Below are 18,859 nucleotides of genomic sequence, written 5' to 3'. Positions count from 1 at the left end.
TTTTACTTATTTTGCATGACATTCTTACAAAATGTGTTGAGATGTTCTTTTTATTTTAGCATCCTACATTTGGCTTTATTACTGTTTGGCTAATAGTTAATCTTAATATGTTGACATTGGAAAGATACACCCTCTATTTCTGAATGAATGAATGTCGTGTCGTTTTGTTTTCGAATGTATTCTACCAATTTGAATGAAAACAGCAGCTATTAAGAAATGAAAGATATAAAAACGAAATTCAAACCTCGAGATTAAGCTCGTTATAAAGGGTCTTCACTATAGCAACATTTGCTGGATCTGGCTTCCCATAGTTTTCCTGTGCACCAAAAAAGTCATTCCAGTTTTAATCATCATGGTAGAAAAAAGAAGGAAATAAGTGGAAATAATAACAAGCTCACTTACATGTAAAACTTTCTTTTGTTCTTCATTGCAAAGTTCCAATGCTTTCACAACTAACCAAGAGCACTTAAAGTCTTCAATATCTGTGCCTATCTGGTTCCATAGACAACACAAATGAGATCAAAAAAGAAAATGATGTTTTCAAGTATCCATGCATGATCCAGAGTATGCTCACCTTTCCAATTGTTTGAGGATCACCAAAGCAATCCAAATAATCATCCTGAACTTGAAAATATGTTCCCATCTCAACAAGAATGTTCTTTACATCAACATGGTTATCAAGATTCTCACCCGCCATGAGCAATGCACATGCAACCTGTCAAAATAGCAGATACATATACAAAGATAAATAACAGATTATGTATTCCTTTGTGATAGGATTATTGAAAGTGAAACAAATAGGAAATAAAAAAGGAAGACTTTCATTTAAGTGAAAGCTCATTGGAAACAATATCACGCTCTTACAATTAAAAAAATGAGAGTAAAGATGAAAGGAAAAGATGTGACTTCAAACTGAAGAACACATTATATATGTTTCATCATCTGTTTCTCTTGCTGGATAACACTATTATATTCTAGTAGTGTTAAGATGTAACACTTACTGGAAGGTAAAATGAATAATAGGCGGTCTTGTACTGAACAATACGTCGGTGCCTGCAGAAGATGCCCATAGCTAGTTAATATTGCTTTTCAACACAGAAAAAGACAATGGATAAGAAGTGAAGTAAAGTATATAAAGTTGCATTGAAGCTTAGCAAATTGCTGGCTAGCTAGAAGAGAACAAAAGGTATCAGCTGAATTTCACATCATATGCATAGCATGCTCAGCCAAAAAACTTGACATCACTCACACAAAATCTTGCTGTAAGATAGCAGAATAACAAGGAATTCCTCTTTTATACCATAAAGATTGCCAAGTATATATTTTCAACTGAAAAATAGGTAATAACTATCTCTCTTTTGACACTAAAGGATGTCATCAATGTTTTAAAAACCGGACTGGAGAATGAACCAGTGAGACCTCCGAGTCATGGTTCAATCGGTTGAACCACAGTTGAGACAGGTGACTAATAAATGAATTGAATCAGTATTAAAAAAAGTATTTTTTTTTTTTTGGAAAAAAAGAATTAACTGGTTGAACCAAGTGCAGTTCAACCCGGCTCTGACACACTTAAGAACCGACTATGGTTGAATCAATCACTGGATTGGCTGATTCCCGGTTGAATCAGTATGTCCAGTCCAGTTTTAAAAACACAGGATTTCATATATAATTGTTATTTGGTAGATAAGTTTTTCTTTTTGCATGTTCTAATACTAACATTCACATATGAGCCAGCATGTTATGTATGTCAAAAAAGACTGATTGTTTTCGTATTTTTTCTCTACTCACAGTGATAATGTGTATTTGGACAGGTCTTTTTCTCCTTCCAGAGTGGTGATCAAATCTATCATTTGTCCAGCAGCAGTCTGAAACTCAACCTAATAGAAAGTTGACATGGTCATGTGTTAGCTTATTACCAAGATGAAAATCTACATAATTCAAACACTGACATTTGTACAACCTCATTGAACAAATCAAGAAGATCGGTGTAATACGACTTTCCCTTGAAGTGTTTCCTAAGGATGCGAGGAATATGGTTTCGTAGTAGAACTCCATCATTCGCTGCAATCATTCCAACCTTCACCATAAAATAATTAGAGGTGAATATTTTATCACAATAACAGCAAAAAGGTAGCATGATATATACATGTTCATTTTTTCTTCAAACCTTGGGTACTCTAAACCAACACGGCTGACCACGACGGGTATGGGAGCTATCCATAATGTCATCGAGAACAAGAAAATATGCCTGAAGCTGCAAAATTCATCAACAGAGAATAGTAAGTTTCCTCAATGCTACCACAATAAACTTGTGAAATGATTGGAATTAGTGCAATCATAATAACTAGAAAAAGAAGTGCTTTCAATTGTCATACCCATTCAATACACCAACCAAGAGAACTAGCAAGGAAAATTTCGTCATCATTTAATTCCTGTCCTTCTTTTAACAATCTGTAGCTGTCAATAACTGACAGTCCACGGTTTAACTTCCCTGCAAGTTGAGTTATAATGCATATTTATGTCAGTAAGCTTTATAAATTTCAAAGATGCAACCTGAATACCCCCTCCTTCATATATGCGGTGACAAAATTGATTTTGAAACATTGATTCTAGTTAAAAGTGAGTCGAATATAAAGTGATTTATGTTTGAATACATTCATGTAAAACTGAGTTAAACAATAAATTTAAAAATCAATTGCAGATGCAACAGCTCCAAATTCTAGCTTCAAGTTAGAATCAATTATGGTGGCAAAATCGATTCTACTTGAGCATGTCCAAACATGTCAAAAATCAAGTTTGCCTCATCCAAAAACAAACCCAAAAATACACAACGTCAATTTCTACCTCCAGGCACATTGTAGTCCAGCATCTGCAATAAATTAGAGCACAGGACACAATAAATGAGACAGCAAAACACATCTGCATGTTTCAATGAAATGGCAATTGAATGTACATAAGATAGTAAAAACATAGTGAGATATTTACAATGTAATATACAAAGGGTAAATCAGAGCATTAGGATTAAATTTTCATGAAAACATAAAAGGGCATCAAAAGTACAAAACCCTGTGCAAGTTTCCACAAGAAAAAGAAATATTTATATATATATATATATATATATATATTATTTGAACATGTTGTAAGTTGCAAGTACAGAGGGATGGAAATAACTCAAATATTTCATAAAAAAACAAAAACATCCATTGAACACAGCAAAGAATTTCATTGATATTTTTCACAGATTTGCCAAATACTTAGACTATTATCATAAACTTCAAAATCATCTTTGCAGAGTAAAGATAAAATTTCACACAAACAAAAGCCACTGAAGAAACCATTAAATGTTTGGAATCACATTGAGTTTGACAAAATCACACCGCAATTTCGTCGAAGCTTAAGAGTGTAGCTTTTACCAAAATTGCAGTGACACATTGTGATTCTGATAAGCTCGCCATCAAGTCAATTCAAACATGTTAGTTCCTGGATTTATTTCCTTGAATATACACAAACCTCTAACTTTACATAATGACATTAAATCTTCAATCAATGCAATGTGACAAATTCTAACACTGAAATCAACCCAATTCATAATTTTGTCTCCCCCACCCCCAAAAAAATAATAAACAAGTTTGAACAGGCAAAACATACCCACTACAAAAAGAAGTTAAAAAATTCAATTTTTAATAATGGGTTTTTAAAATTTTGATAATAGAATTAAACCCAATAATGAAATATAATGAAAAAAGAAGAGAAAGATAAAAGGGGGGAAGAGATACCCTGTCAACCCATTGACGAGAATCATCGGACCACTCAAAAGCAGGGTCATGGAGGAGCTCAGATTTGAGAACGGAGTAGACATTCAAGAATGTGGACTTGAGATCTGCCATTGACAAAAAAGAGAGAAAAGAGGACTCTGAAAAAGAGAGAGAGAAAGTTAATAGAAAAAAGAGCGTTATAGTATTTGTTTGTCCTTGGGAATGAAATAGTATATATATATTATATATATATAAGGGAATGGAAGAGAAGGGAAATAGGGAGAAAGAGAAAGAGAAGAACGACAAGAGAGCTACTCGGGCCGGTGAGTGTGGCGTGAGGTGAAGAAATCCACAAACAACAACGATACAATAAAATAATAATAATTAACTAATTTAATTTAATATTTAAGATTTATTTTTTTGTCAAAAGATACACTTTGCATTTATTATTTTTTATTTTTTTATTATTTACTATTTATCATACCTATAATGGATTAAACAGTTAATTGTTTATAATAAACAAAACATGTATAGGTTAGGTTAATAAGTTTTCTATATTTTCAAAAAATAAAAGTTTTTTTTTTTTACTAAAAATGGACTATCTAAAAGAATTTAAGTTTAAACCACGATTAAAACAATCATTATTAGACTCACCAAACATTTGGGTGAAATATTGAATGACTTTCAATTAAAATTAAATTAAGGTAAAATTGTCTTTGTAAAATAATTTAATCTTATAAGATAATTCAGTCATTTATATTTTTTTTTTCAATTTAACATTTTACATTTTAAAATGTTAACATTGTTAATTTTTTTTATAGAAACAAAAAAAAAGTTATTATCATATTGTTTTGTTACATGATGAAAAGAAGTATGTCTCTAGTAAGTTTGAAACGAATAATATTAGTGATGCATCTTATGTGATAGAAGTAAAAACATTTTGTAATCAACTACAAGGACAATTAAGATAGTCTTAAAAAAAATTATATCAATAAAGTATTAGAGATATTCATATTAAAAAAATATTGTGTATGAATATTCATTTTAGATGAATCATTATTAACATTATAGTGTAATATATGTATATATACATGTAACGATATTCATTGTAGTCAGTTAATATAGTCTGTGAAAAGTTATATCAATAAAGTATTAGAGATATTCATAATAGAAAAATGTTGTGTATGGATATTCATCACAGATAAGACTTTATTAACATTATAGTGTAATATATGTAAACATACATGTATAATATTAAAGTTTTATTTTGTATGATATTTGTGAATTCAATTAAACTTATATGTATGTTTATTTTAATGTCTTTAGAGAGACATTAAACACACAAAGAATAGTATCACTTTAAAATTTTGAATTAAGTTTATTTGTGATACATAGAAGAAATCAAGTTGATTGATAATTTGGGACCTCAATTATCTCACCATTTTAGTTCAATTAAAGATGATGACTTGATAGTTTAAAGTATGGTACACAATTATAGATTAATGTTAAATTATCAAGTCGTTACATGAGCTAAGTGGAAGATTGTTAGATTATTTTAATAATCTATTAGTGTGACTCATATAGTTAATAAATTAATTTTAAATAAAAGATGATTTAATGTGATGGTTGTTTGGTCTAATTGTGTAATTAAAATTAACGAACATTTTATTTTGAATTTCAAAATAAATCACATCATTGCTTCTCTTTTTGTATGGGTAATTAAAAACTATTCAAATTCTATGAGACAAGAAAACGCAAATCGTTATGGATTCAAGTAAGTTTTTCTTACTCTCTTTGTATAAATTTATTGTTTAGCAAGAATCATAAAATCGAGATCATTAAAGAAAAATTTCTAATACTTCAAATAAATCTAAATTTTCATCAAATAAAAAATTTAAATTTTTAAATAAACTCATATTTTCGTCTCTAACAACAAGATCAATAAATTTTCAAATAAAAACTCACATTTAATAATATAACTAAGTTGCATTTTTGAAATGTCAGTAAAAAAGAAACAACTAACTTGTATTTTTTTCTAAATTTATAAATTTTCTTACTTGAGTATCCTTATAGACATAATTAAGAAATTAATTTTTCTAACATTGTTTGATTATCAATTAAGAAGTCTTCCCAACTATGAACTCTTAACATTAATAAATCTGTTTTGGACTTAGATTTCCAAAATAAACTATTTGATTTCCAAAATAAAATAAAAAATGTTTTCATTATATTTCCTTGAAAAGTAAAATAATTTTGCCTTAACAAGACAAGGTTTGCCTTGTAGGACTGCACTTCAAGATACAAACGTATTGTTGAAGGATAAGAGAATAGCCAGCAGCGGGAAATTTCATAAAATGTACAAAAACCAATTAATTACAAAAATAATTTTAATTGACCAAAAACACATTAATCACATGTACTTTTCAATTGAAAGCCTTAGTTTCTTGACCTCACAATTATTGATTTATATAGTTTTTAATTTCACGTGTAACATGTTCAGCGTGCTTTTAACGATCTAGTACAGCGAAAAAATAGAAAATATTTAAGTGTACTTGTCCTATATATTGCTCTGACACAAATAGTTTATTAGGTGAAACGTGTCATAATTTAATTGGTTGATTTGTTATATTAGAATATTGTGAACACGAGATTTGCTTCGCCCTCGTTGTACTTGCAAGTTGCAACCCACGAGGATGGTGTAAGGCTATTTGTATATTAGTAATAATGATATAGTATTTATCTATTCAATTTCCAAACTATCCGAAAAATTAACCAATGGTCCAGATTAAATATGTCACTAATTAATGAAAATCATGTGGCTCTTCTCCATTTAACAGGCTAACTAGGGGAATTTGTTATTATCAGATGAATTGTTAACTCCCTATTAATTTATAATTTAAAATTTAAAATATGTGGTTAATGTGGTATTTTCAAATAATTCTTTTTCAACCTAATAAAAATTAGAAAAATCCTTTTTCTATTTACAGTTCCTCGTGTTCACTTTCGCAATTGTTTATTTATTTACTTTTTTTTATAACTGTCTTAATTTCTTTTAATTTTTTATTAGGATGATGAAATAATTTTTTGATTTTATTTAATTTTATGACTATTGTCTATTATTGATATTTAGTTGACTTTATGATTGTTGATGTTGGGTTGATTTTTTTTGAATTTATTATTCCTCTAGTTTTATGATTGTTTTATATTGTTAATGTTAGGTTGATTTACTATTTTTATATTTGTCTTCTGATTTATTTTATTCTACAATTTGATAAAAGTTATGATTGTTTTATGATTGTGTTCATTTGAAATATTAAAAAAATGACTTTCTAATTTATTTTATATTTTGAAACATTTGCTCACAATATATGTTTTTTAGTAGCATAAATAATTTTTTCACGTGTATGAAATTACTTCATAAATTATTTACATTTTTTGTTTATATATATATATATATATGTGTGTGCGTGTGTGCGCGCGCACGTGACTGTGTGCGCACGCGCGTGTCTAAACGAAAAAGACGATATTAGTTTATTATTCGTTGTTTTTATTGGGTTTTAAAATTACCATGTTAATGGATGTGAAAATAATGTGTTATGTGAGGGCTTTAGCTTTGGATAATTAAGTGAGGATTTATTGTGAGATGTCTTTATTAGATTTTAAAATTACCATGTTAATCGATGTGGAAATAATGTGTTATGTGAGGGCTTTAGATTTGGATAATTGTGTAATAAGTGAGGATAGTGAGGGTCATAACTTTGAAAAATATTTTTACATGTGCATTTAGGTAGGGTCTTAGTCGTAAAAAATATTTTGAAAATCTTAATCAGCGAGGGCTTTAGCTCATAGGTATGTTGTGATGGCATACGTCTTAGGTTATTTCCAAGGGTTTTGACCCTAGGTACGATTCTCTTTTTTTATTTAAAAAATACATTTTGTGAAGACTTTAACCATTCATATTCATTGGCAACCAATGTTATAGCTAGTGCCCTTTGACCCCAAAAAATATTGTATTCTCAAGGCTTTTTAGTGTTTTGGTCCTAGGAAAATTACAAAATTATTGCAGAGGCTCAATATAAATTTAACTCATGGGTGGGTAAGGAAGCTATTGATTTTGATGTTCAAAGCTAGAGTTTTCTTTTGGGATAGGATGAAGAAGTAAAACTGATGAAGTATTGGTGTATCACGTGTGAGTATGAGTCTCACATTGAATAAAAAAGTGAACGTTAAACAATATATAAGTGGAAATATCCATATATCCAATAAGGTTATGGGTGAGGATATAGTGTACATTCCACTTGTGTGATTGCTCTTAGTTAATACAATGCGATTATATCTCAGCCTCCTCATGACTTAATAGTGATATTGGAGTCAATGGTTTGACATGACCGACTCTTTGTATCAAATATCTTACTTAAAATGGTGGTTAGGTATCGTGTGTTGAGGGTCAATGTTGGTTGAAAAAAATTATGGTTGGTGTATCAATTGTGGATAAGAGTTTTACATTTTATGATACGTTAAACAATATACAAGAGATAATCAATTTATCTAATGCCTTAAAGTTTTAGATAAATACGTCGTGTCCAGTCCACTTCATATAAGTGTTATTCATCTAATGTGATGTTATAACTTAAAGTTGTTATTTAATTTGTTATATTATTTGATTCACTTTAACCTACTTTCTTAAATTTTAACTATAAAAAATAGAACTAATTTAAACATACTAATTCTCTTGACTTGATTAAAAAAGTATTAGTACATTCTCAAAAGTTCCCTTTAAGAGAACTTATTCAATAAGAACAAAATCCATTAAAAATAAACTTTTATTATATTAAATAAATATTATTTTAAGATAGACATAGATAATTAAGATAAAAATATTATTTTTTATTTTTTTATTCGAGAGAGAATAGAATAAATAATAAATATATTTAAACAAAAATATAAATTACTTTTTATTTAAAAAAGAATAACAATAATTGTTATTATTGTAAAATTAACTAATGACTAATAAAACACGATCGTAGAATTAATGAAATACGAGAATTGCATTGCGTTTAAATTGTTATTACTTTTTACCCACTCAATCATTTTAATATTACTACCATACTCATGTATGATTAGTATAAATCATGACGAAATCACCATTTTAGTTTTTGAAAGTGCAACTTATTGTTATTTTGGTTAGAGACTTAAAAAAAAAACTCTAAATTAATCACCACATGATCAAAATTACTATCAATTTAATCTCTAATATTAAGTTGATTATTTGTTGAATGTTAACTTTGTGAATTTGCTAATGTGACGTTGATGTGTCACTATTACTGCTACATGTGCAATTGATTTGACATAGATTAAACTTGTGTTTGGTTTTGAGGCGGAGATAATTGAGTTTGAGAGAATTGGTTTTGATTAAAAGTGAATTGAATGTTAATTGATTTAGATTTATATATATTAATGGAAATTGATTCTTGTCAATTTATGTTGATTGAATAGTTTAAATCAAAATTATTTTTGAACGTGGTTTTAATTTTATTTTAAAATTAGTTTTCATAATGCATTTATTTTATTTCTTTTTTTATTAAAATATTTTGACTTTACATCTAAAAGATATAGAGCAACTTTTTGAAAATAAAAAAATAAAAAAAAAGATAAACTTGATTTGACATTTCCTTGTGTGGCAGTAACAATAATGAAAAAAGAGGTGTCTACCACATACTCCTCACTTATACTTGTCATCTTTAGGTTATATAAAACTATAATTTTATCTTTTTAACTATTTAAAACAAGTTTTGGAATGTAAATTGATTTATGTTTGAATATATTCAAATAAATTGATTCTTGACAATTTATATTATTTGGAATAGTTTGAATGAAAGTTGCTTTTGAATGTGTAATTAGCAAAATAGACTAAAATTTATTTTAAAATTAGTTTTCATAATGCATTTATTTTATTTCTTACATTACTTTATTTAATTTATTTTTTATTAAAATATTTTGACTTTACAACCAAAAGATAAAGAGCAACTTTTTGTAAAAAAAATAAAAATAAGAGAAACTGGATTCCCCGTTACCTTATGTAGCCACAACAATAAAAAAGAAATCCAAGATTAAAAGCAATTTAAATGGGCCAACGGATCAAAGTAATAGAGGCCAAATGTTTTTCTTCTTCAGACTAAAACAAAAGTAGCAGCCACAAGTATAACTGAATAAGAAATTTTGTAAAAGTTTTTAATATTAAATTTTTTATTAAAATAATTTTTTTAAAGTTCAAACTTATTATTTTATTATTTTTTATGGTTTAAGAGAAAAACTAATAGACTCTAATATTTTGTTAAATTTGTAATTTTTTTTGAAAGGTTTTTAATTTTATTTTTTTTTTGAAAAATTCTAGTAGAAAAAAATCGAGACTTTCATCGGAAAATTTATAAAAAAATCAAAAAAAATTTGTCAAAAGTTTTTTTAAAAAGAAATCAATTTTTTTTGAAAAAGTGAACTTATAGACCCACGGAGTCCATAAAATTTTAGAAGCTTTATAATGTTGGAGGCTTTCATTTTTTGGACATTTTTAATTATGAAATTTTGTTTGCTCCTCCGACGTATAAGTTAAGGCCATTAATTAATGAGTATCAGATTGACAGCTCTAACAACAAAACACCACCCAGTGAAATCATCATCAAAGTACTAGTAAATTAGAAAATAAGTTAAGGATAAGATAGGTAGATGAAGAAAGATAAACATGTCATACACCATTAAATTTCAAAATTGATTTCACTCCACCGCGAAAGATTCAAATTGTAGCTTCGACTAGAATCAATTTTAAAAAGTAAAATTGTTTTTCCAAACATCTTCCAGAAGAACGAAATCACGGCTAAGAGCATTTACAACGGGAGTGAAAATGAGTTCGTCCGCCAGCGTGTAATTACTTAACTTCCAGTTTTTTGTGGGTTCACCGTTGGAGTTGTGCCAATGTGTCATCACGGTACCGTCAGGAAGGAACTGTGCTTTATAGCAGTTACCTTTTTTTTGTTTTTTCTATCTACTTTCACAATTTAATAATAATATAATTATAACCGCTACCTTTTATTAATTTATTAATAATAATAAATTTATCATTTTTTATTAATTTATAGCGGTTAACTTCTTTTTAATTTATTAAATAATAATAATTTTGTAACCATTAGCTTTTTTTTAGTTAATATACCACCGTTAGCCTTTTTTTTTCTCCTTTAATTACGATTGTTAACTCATTAATAGAAACAATTTGTTACTCATACTTTTTCTTCACAATTTTTGTTACAGAAGTTTATTAAAGTTTTTATTAACGTACTTTTTTATTTATTTTTCTATTTAAATTAATATTTTAAGTTATAATAAAATTAAATATTAATATATAAATTAAAGTAACATAATATAATATGATTTTTTAAAAGTTAAACAGTAAAAAATGAATGAGTTGATTTAAGGTGATGTGGCATAGTAGAACTTGAATCATGTTGAATTCACCATTGGAGTAGAAAATGAGTGAATTGCTTCAAGATGATGTGGCAAAACCTCATCTAAAAAACCCATATTAAGTTCACACCGTTGTAAATGATGCTCTAAGAGGGTGAAATGCGCGTTTACCGTGTTCCAATGTGCAAACCAAACACATACTAAAGTGACAATTTTTTTTAATATTCAAAATATATAATATAATTTCAAGATAATTTCTAATAAATATATCTTACTATCAAAATAATTATAGACAAATACAATACAAGTCATCTTGGTTCTAAGATGCCAAAATTTACATCATTGTTTATACCAAGTTATTATCATTTGTAATATATCCTAAATCCATTTGACACAACTAAAATTAATTTGAATAAAATAGCAATTTAACAATTAAAATAACAAAAAGAATTAGAATGAAACTTTTCCATGTATTCGTGAAAAGAAACGTGTAGCTTGGTGGTTAGTATGCAACAGAATAAGGAGGGAGCAGAATCAGGTGCAACCGCACGTGCGCACTCTTTCATTGATTCAGTTGTGTTGATGAGTTCGTCGCAGGGTCTTTCATGTCACAATTTCAGAGATCTCTTCGATTCAGTCGAAGCTTTTCTCTTCGATTGCGACGGTAACCTTTCTTTCTTTGTTTTTTTTCTTTCTTCGCAATCCATTTATGTAGTAACTCAGACTTTACTTAGGTGTGATTTGGAAGGGTGATGAACTCATCGATGGAGCTTCTCAAACTATCCACATGCTTCGCTCCAAGGTAACTAACTACACTGCTGTGCACCACGCAAATTAATGCTTCCTTGTAACTACGCCTTCCTGTATTAAGAATAGTGATTCAATTAGTTTGTTAGAATTGAATATGTTAGTTAGTTTATCTGTAAATACAAAATTCATTGTATTCATTTCTTTATCTTATATCGATATGAATTTTTAGGATTTTTTTTCTCTATCAAGTTCTCAAGCGTATTTTCAATATGAGATTCATCTTCAACTCTATGAACATGTTATTTTAAACACTCTGTATTAATCCCTAATTTCCTCGTTATTAGGGTAAGAAGCTTGTGTTTGTTACCAATAATTCCTGGAAGTCTAGGAGCCAATATGCTGAAAAGTTCAAATCCTTGGGAATTTCTGTTTCTCAGGTTCACTTCTATGATACTTCTATTTTATGTTTTCTGAATTTTACTACTACTTTTGCATTTTTTATTTTTATTTTTATTTTTACCTTTTGTGTTTTATTATTTACAGGATGAGATATTCTCGTCGTCTTTTGCAGCTGCTATGTACTTGAAGGTCAACAGTTTCCCTCCCCAAAACAAGGTTCTTGCTTTGCTTCCTCCATTTCCTTCACTTGTTTCTTTTTTTACGTGTATGTTTGGTTCCAACTTTGGAGGAGCCAAAATTGATTCTAGATGTGTAGAATTGATTTTGACATGTTTGGTTATTCTCGAATAGAACTGATTTATGTGAATATCAGTGACCTACATTCAGTTATCTACTAATTATTTTGCTTTGTTTTCTTCTCAAAATTCAGGTTTATGTAATTGGCGGGGATGGTATACTGGATGAGTTGCAGCTTGCTGGCTTCACAGCTTTTGGTGGTCCTGTAAGTCTATTGAAATTGAAGTACACGGTTTCTGCAGGGAAATTTTTAAGAGCACTCATGCACTGTTCTTCTACTAGATTAGTTTTTCTGTTTAAGTTATCTTTCGCTCTAAACTTTTGTTGTTTCAATGATTATTTTCACCTTCATTGAATAGGAACTAATTAAGGCTAAGCAACATGTACTTGTGAATGTCTTGTTAGAAAGGAAACCCTTGCATTAACAGTTTGACTCAAGTAACCATAAGAGTATATTAGGTTCACAAGATTGTCACACTGAAGCATTCAATAATTGCAGGGAGATGCGGATAAAACAATAGACTGGAAGCAGAACTCCATTTTTGAACATGATAAGAGTGTAATGTAACACCTTGCCCATTGTTACTCTGAGTAACTTTGTTGAGATCACTGCTTGCAGTTAACTGATGAGTTCTCTCTTGCAGGTTGGAGCTGTAGTGGTTGGTATAGATCCAAAAATTAACTATTACAAGCTGCAGTAAGAAAATATTTTCCATTGTTCTTTTCTTGGGCACTTTATCTTTTGGTCCTTGTGTCTCAAAATATTCAGTTCAGAACCCTTGATGACTTATGCAATTTATATATATGGAGTCTCAAAAGAGTATTGATAAATGATACTAAGAGACCTATATTTCAGTTGTTAGTATAACCTGAAGCATCCGCGTTGCATATTCTTTTGATCAAGCTGACTTAACTTGAACTTCTAATGATCGTAGTTTAGCTTCATCAATCCATCGAAGTTTTAAAGCTTCTCTAAAATGTTATAGTGAACAAATCACCTGTTTTCAGAATATTAATATTAATAATGCATTAAAGCAGATTTTCGACAGTTAAATGAACCCGAAGCAAAATAAGTTTTCTTAAAGTGATTAACTTAGTAAGCAGCATGCTGTAGGTGAATAGATAGTTTTTTCAATTTTTCACTACAAAATAGGTTTATACGAATCACCAAAATCATATATTTGTTCATGGCAGCATCCTCTTAAATTCTGATTAAACAAAAACATTGTTTTAAGAATTCAGTCCACAATTATGTAATTACTTTCTTTTAGTTGATTCATATGTTGATATCTCAAATTTCATCTAACAGGTATGGAACCCTTTGCATACGTGAAAATCCAGGATGTCTTTTTATTGCCACCAACCGTGATGCAGTTGGGCATATGACTGCTTCCCAAGAATGGCCAGGTCCTTTATTAAATTGCATTTTATTCTTAAATAGTGTAGATTTAGTATGCAACTTCATTGTATTGTATGTCCTCATAATAATGATAAAAATTGGATTTTAGGAGCTGGGTGTATGGTTGCGGCCATATGTGGATCAACCCAGAAGGAGCCTGTTGTGGTGGGGAAACCATCAACCTTTATGATGGAGTTTTTACTTAAGAAGTAAGAAACTTGAATGGTTAAATTTGTTGGTTTTGCACACATGGATTTTTGTTTGTTCTAACTTACATATTTCTCAGCATATAACTCAGTAACTCACTCTTTCAAGCAGATTCAATTTAAGTTGCTCCAAGATGTGTATGGTGGGTGATAGACTAGATACTGATATACTGTTTGGACAAAATGCTGGTTGCAAAACTCTTCTAGTACTTTCAGGTATTGGTACTTGTATTTTTCTGTATCATATATTATATAGACCTAACCTAACATACTACTGAAAACAGAAGTAATTCATAACATGCTGCGATGACTTTTATTTGTCCAAACAGGTTGCACAACTCAATCAGATCTTCAAGACCCTTCAAATAATATTCAGCCAGACTATTATGCAAGCAAAATTTCTGACATGCTTGACTTATTGGAAGCATAAATTGGTTTTCTGCAATTTAGACATTCCTTTCAGCCCATTAAGACTGTAGAATAAAGCCTTCCACATAACTTACCTTGAATTGCATTGATACAATTTTCACAATTAATTCTACTGGTTGGCACCCTATTTTCTGCCACCTTACTTTGGTTTGCACCTTTACAATAGCTGCTATTCCGCTATAGCGGTTTGGGGGGTCCGGCACTCCACGCCGCTATCTGAGATTAACAACATAGAATATATTGTTGGAAGTGCTCAAAACAGCACCTGTTAATTGTTGAATTACCAGTCATGACCTGGTTGAAATTATTCTAATTTGTTAATTGCAAATGTAATTTGCAACAATCTTTCCTCATATTTTATCTTGTGTGTTAATTTCGATTTAAGCAGCATTGTTACCATAATTCACCTTGCTTTGATGATTTTGACTTTTATATCCTTGCTTCATCTTATTATACTAGAAATTGCACCCCTTAAAATGAATGATTGAAAGGAAAAAAGTTAAAAAAATTGGTAATGGTGCTGTGCGAGAGACGCCGCATCAGCGTCGGAGCACTTATCTTATCAGTTGAATGGAATTTAGGAGTCCAGGTTGTGAACCAGTAGAAATTAGTTATATAACCGTTACCATGTTGGACATTAGGAAATATTTAGAAGCTGATTTACAAACTAAATAACCGCATACAGTGCAGTCGTTGCAGAGCTGTTAGATCTGAGTGCAGTTGAATCTTGATCTACATACAATGGCTCTGCAGCAACTGCACCAATTGCTCGAGCTCCTGTGATTTCCCTGCCATACAATGCGAACTTAGTCACAAGCTACCTTTGTCAAAATCTTGGCAACCATTCCATTTCTACATTTTTCTTGGAGTTCACTATGTTCTGCAAAATTTCTTAGGATCCCTCATTGGCCTATTGGGCCATGGTCCTCTCTGTGTGGTATTTAGATCCAAATCTTAAATGGGCCATGGTCTTCTTTTGGGTTGTGCTACCCTATTCTGATGAATCCCTAACTAAAAGTTATAGTAATTAGCAACATTAAACTTTCAAATAGAGAAGGGTCTTATGATTTTTGTCCTATTTTGAGGAATATTCTCATGATGTGCTCTGTCATAATAACTTACTTCTTACAACCCCTTGTCCTTCAGCAGTGGCACCAATCAATGATGACCTTACAGATTTAATGTTGGTTCTTACTTAGTTCACATGGTATCTTACTATATTTTATATGGTACATATAGTAAAATATTTAATTTGTCCATATCCATATTTAAATAGCATTGCAAAATCAGCATAACCCCCTCTATTAAAACTTTGTTATAAAGTTTTATTTTTTCTATGAAGATGATAAGCATGCCTCTAATCACTCAACAACTCACATCAAAGAAGTTTCAATATCATAATTGGTCCACAATTTTTTTCCTCCTTTCCAGCCATTTTACAGGTCAAATGGGATTTGAATGATGATAATTGAAAGAAAAGGACATCTAATAAAAAGGTATATGGACCTTGTAGCCATGCCAAAACATCGAGTTGTGCCTTCTTTTGTAGGGTTATACAGGCTCACAATAAAAAAATAAAAAATATCTAACCAATTGACAATGCCAAAAAATTTACACTTTCTTTGGTGGTAGAGATTTTGACATCAAAAGAAACTAAAAAGTGATTCCAAAAGTGAAGCTAGCATCCAAATCCCACATCTTCAAAGCTTTATTTAAAAGCTTTTTCAGCTAGGTGAGGTTATCAAACTCTGAAACATCAGAGTCTAACTCTTGAAAGAATATATTCCCTTCTACCAGTAAAACAAAAAAAAATTCAAACTTTGTAGAAACCCAAAGTAAAAAAATAAAAACCAAAAAACTATATGTGTAAATTATGTTGAGTGGCCCAAGACTCACATGCATGCCACATGTTAAAATCTAATTGTACTTCTTCTACCATTTGATTGTTGCTCATATACAATATCATCATAATATAATTAATATTTAATCATAGTAACTAATTATTAATATGAAATAAGGGTAGAGGACCACTACATAAAAACTCTAGTTTTGAATCAAATGACAGATAGAAGTGCATGTGGTATGGGGTAAGTAAGCTCGAACCTCTATGCATGGAGCTCAGATCTACTTTGTTTTTCTCTCATATTTAATATTTAATTTTCCCCCTTTGTATTGTTTATATGCATTTGTTTAGTGTTTCTATATCTCTTTGAATGTGTTGCATTGCCATGAGTGAAAAATTAAAAGTAGAAAAATATATATGAAATTGCAAAGTTTTGCTCAACTTGTATGGTTTCGGAAAGCCACAATATAATGTCCTAAAAAGGTCAAAAAGGGTTTTCTTTATCACACAATGGTATTGCTAATTTTTAATTAGCAAAATGTTCCCAATACATTACAAGTCTAGAATAACAAATTTTACTAGCATTCACCACATTGAAGTTCTTGTCCAACTTTTTATATTCGGCTCAACTTCTTTTACTTGTTTTTTGGTATCAAGTTAATTTAGTTGCTATAGCTTAAGTTCATAAATTTTGACTAAGAAATAAACAAATAAAAATCCAAATAACATTACTTTTAAAAGAAATGATTTTGCATGTATACAAAAGCCGAGTCTTTTTTTTTTTTTTTTTTTTTTTTTTTTTTTTTTTTTTTTTTGTATTTGAGAAAAGGTTGCTGCTAGCTTAGTTTGGTTCCACTCACTCTCAAGACATACATGCTTCAAAACCTAGAAAAGGAAATAATTTTTTTACATTCATTCCACATTTTATGCTAACAAAAAGAGGCTATAAATTAAAAGATAAAATTGGCCCAACTAAAGTTTTGTTTGACAATGAAAAAAAAATAGGCGTAGTAGTGGAGGGTCTATTGGAAAAAAGAAGAAAGCAACTAAGAAAACAAAGTGTGTTTTTGAGAGAGGGAGAGGACCAAAGAAACGTATAGTGACTTACTTCGCTTTTTAAGTTTGGGGCCAAACTTATGTACTGATATATTGCATGGTCAAAATTCAAAATCCACTAATCCTAATGTTTAGCGTTAACCCTTTAAATTAACTCGAGACGAGTTTTCCCGTAGATCATCATATCTTTAGAAATAATAATTAATGAATTTTTTTATTTTTATAAATAAGATAATAATTTAATTTATGTTAATTCAATATAAGATATAGATATTTATTTTTATTTTTATCAAATTAATATATTTTAAGTCATAAAAATAAATATAATTTTTTAATATTTATTTTTAAAAGACTATATAATTAAGTTCATTTGTGTAATTGGATGAACATTTATGTCATTTGCGTCCTCCCTAAGTATACAAAAGCCGAGTCTTTTTTTTTTTTTTTTTTTTTTTTTTTTTTTTTTTTTTTTTTTTTTTTTTTTTTTTTTTTTTTTTTTTTTTTTTTTTTTTTTTTTTTTTTTTTTTTTTTTTTTTTTTTTTTTTTTTTTTTTTTTTTTTTTTTTTTTTTTTTTTTTTTTTTTTTTTTTTTTTTTTTTTTTTTTTTTTTTTTTTTTTTTTTTTTTGTATTTGAGAAAAGGTTGCTGCTAGCTTAGTTTGGTTCCACTCACTCTCAAGACATACATGCTTCAAAACCTAGAAAAGGAAATAATTTTTTTACATTCATTCCACATTTTATGCTAACAAAAAGAGGCTATAAATTAAAAGATAAAATTGGCCCAACTAAAGTTTTGTTTGACAATGAAAAAAAAATAGGCGTAGTAGTGGAGGGTCTATTGGAAAAAAGAAGAAAGCAACTAAGAAAACAAAGTGTGTTTTTGAGAGAGGGAGAGGACCAAAGAAACGTATAGTGACTTACTTCGCTTTTTAAGTTTGGGGCCAAACTTATGTACTGATATATTGCATGGTCAAAATTCAAAATCCACTAATCCTAATGTTTAGCGTTAACCCTTTAAATTAACTCGAGACGAGTTTTCCCGTAGATCATCATATCTTTAGAAATAATAATTAATGAATTTTTTTATTTTTATAAATAAGATAATAATTTAATTTATGTTAATTCAATATAAGATATAGATATTTATTTTTATTTTTATCAAATTAATATATTTTAAGTCATAAAAATAAATATAATTTTTTAATATTTATTTTTAAAAGACTATATAATTATTGAAAATTTAAATATTTTTTAAATATGATTGATGATGGAC

At 29.1% G+C, this 18,859-nt stretch overlaps 2 protein-coding genes across 3 annotated transcripts in view; one reads left to right on the top strand and one right to left on the bottom strand.

Moving 5' to 3' along the window:
* LOC101497550 (farnesyl pyrophosphate synthase 1) overlaps positions 1-4,088 on the bottom strand; it is a 5,466-nt gene extending 1,378 nt beyond the window's left edge. The window contains exons 1-10 of the mRNA XM_004486315.4: positions 3,777-4,088; positions 2,845-2,869; positions 2,376-2,491; positions 2,168-2,254; positions 1,961-2,077; positions 1,789-1,877; positions 1,002-1,053; positions 575-715; positions 403-492; positions 245-316 (exon numbers count right to left, since the gene is read on the bottom strand). Of these exons, the coding sequence (XP_004486372.1) occupies positions 245-316; positions 403-492; positions 575-715; positions 1,002-1,053; positions 1,789-1,877; positions 1,961-2,077; positions 2,168-2,254; positions 2,376-2,491; positions 2,845-2,869; positions 3,777-3,887 (900 nt within the window). The 5' untranslated portion in view covers positions 3,888-4,088. The remainder of the gene's footprint in view (positions 1-244; positions 317-402; positions 493-574; positions 716-1,001; positions 1,054-1,788; positions 1,878-1,960; positions 2,078-2,167; positions 2,255-2,375; positions 2,492-2,844; positions 2,870-3,776) is intronic.
* Positions 4,089-11,671: 7,583 nt separating this feature from the next.
* Positions 11,672-15,043, top strand: LOC101496999 (phosphoglycolate phosphatase 2). Of its 2 annotated transcripts, none has more exons than XM_004486313.4 (11): positions 11,672-11,874; positions 11,945-12,012; positions 12,305-12,397; positions 12,504-12,575; positions 12,790-12,861; positions 13,156-13,215; positions 13,301-13,353; positions 13,966-14,063; positions 14,165-14,264; positions 14,374-14,477; positions 14,591-15,043. In XM_004486313.4, exons 1-11 carry the CDS (start codon positions 11,718-11,720, stop codon positions 14,689-14,691), a joined length of 978 nt encoding a protein of 325 aa, XP_004486370.1. In that variant the 5' UTR covers positions 11,672-11,717; the 3' UTR covers positions 14,692-15,043. The 2 variants fall into 2 exon arrangements, with proteins under 2 accessions (XP_004486370.1, XP_073220965.1); XM_073364864.1 differs by having other exon boundaries at positions 11,676-11,874; positions 11,934-12,012.
* Positions 15,044-18,859: the final 3,816 nt, after the last annotated feature.

The sequence above is a fragment of the Cicer arietinum genome, chromosome 1, assembly GCF_000331145.2.
Source record: "Cicer arietinum cultivar CDC Frontier isolate Library 1 chromosome 1, Cicar.CDCFrontier_v2.0, whole genome shotgun sequence".
Lineage (NCBI taxonomy): Eukaryota > Viridiplantae > Streptophyta > Magnoliopsida > Fabales > Fabaceae > Cicer > Cicer arietinum.
The sequence above is the reverse complement of the archived record's forward strand: the minus strand, read 5'-3'. Positions and strand labels throughout refer to the sequence as shown.

Bases quoted from the DNA above. Each gene is read 5' to 3' on its own strand.
- LOC101496999 (XM_004486313.4), top strand. From the start codon at position 11,718: ATGCAACAGAATAAGGAGGGAGCAGAATCAGGTGCAACCGCACGTGCG. The intron at 12,398-12,503 runs GTTCACTTCTAT...TATTATTTACAG, and splicing joins TGGGAATTTCTGTTTCTCAG to GATGAGATATTCTCGTCGTC. The intron at 12,862-13,155 runs GTAAGTCTATTG...CAATAATTGCAG, and splicing joins TCACAGCTTTTGGTGGTCCT to GGAGATGCGGATAAAACAAT.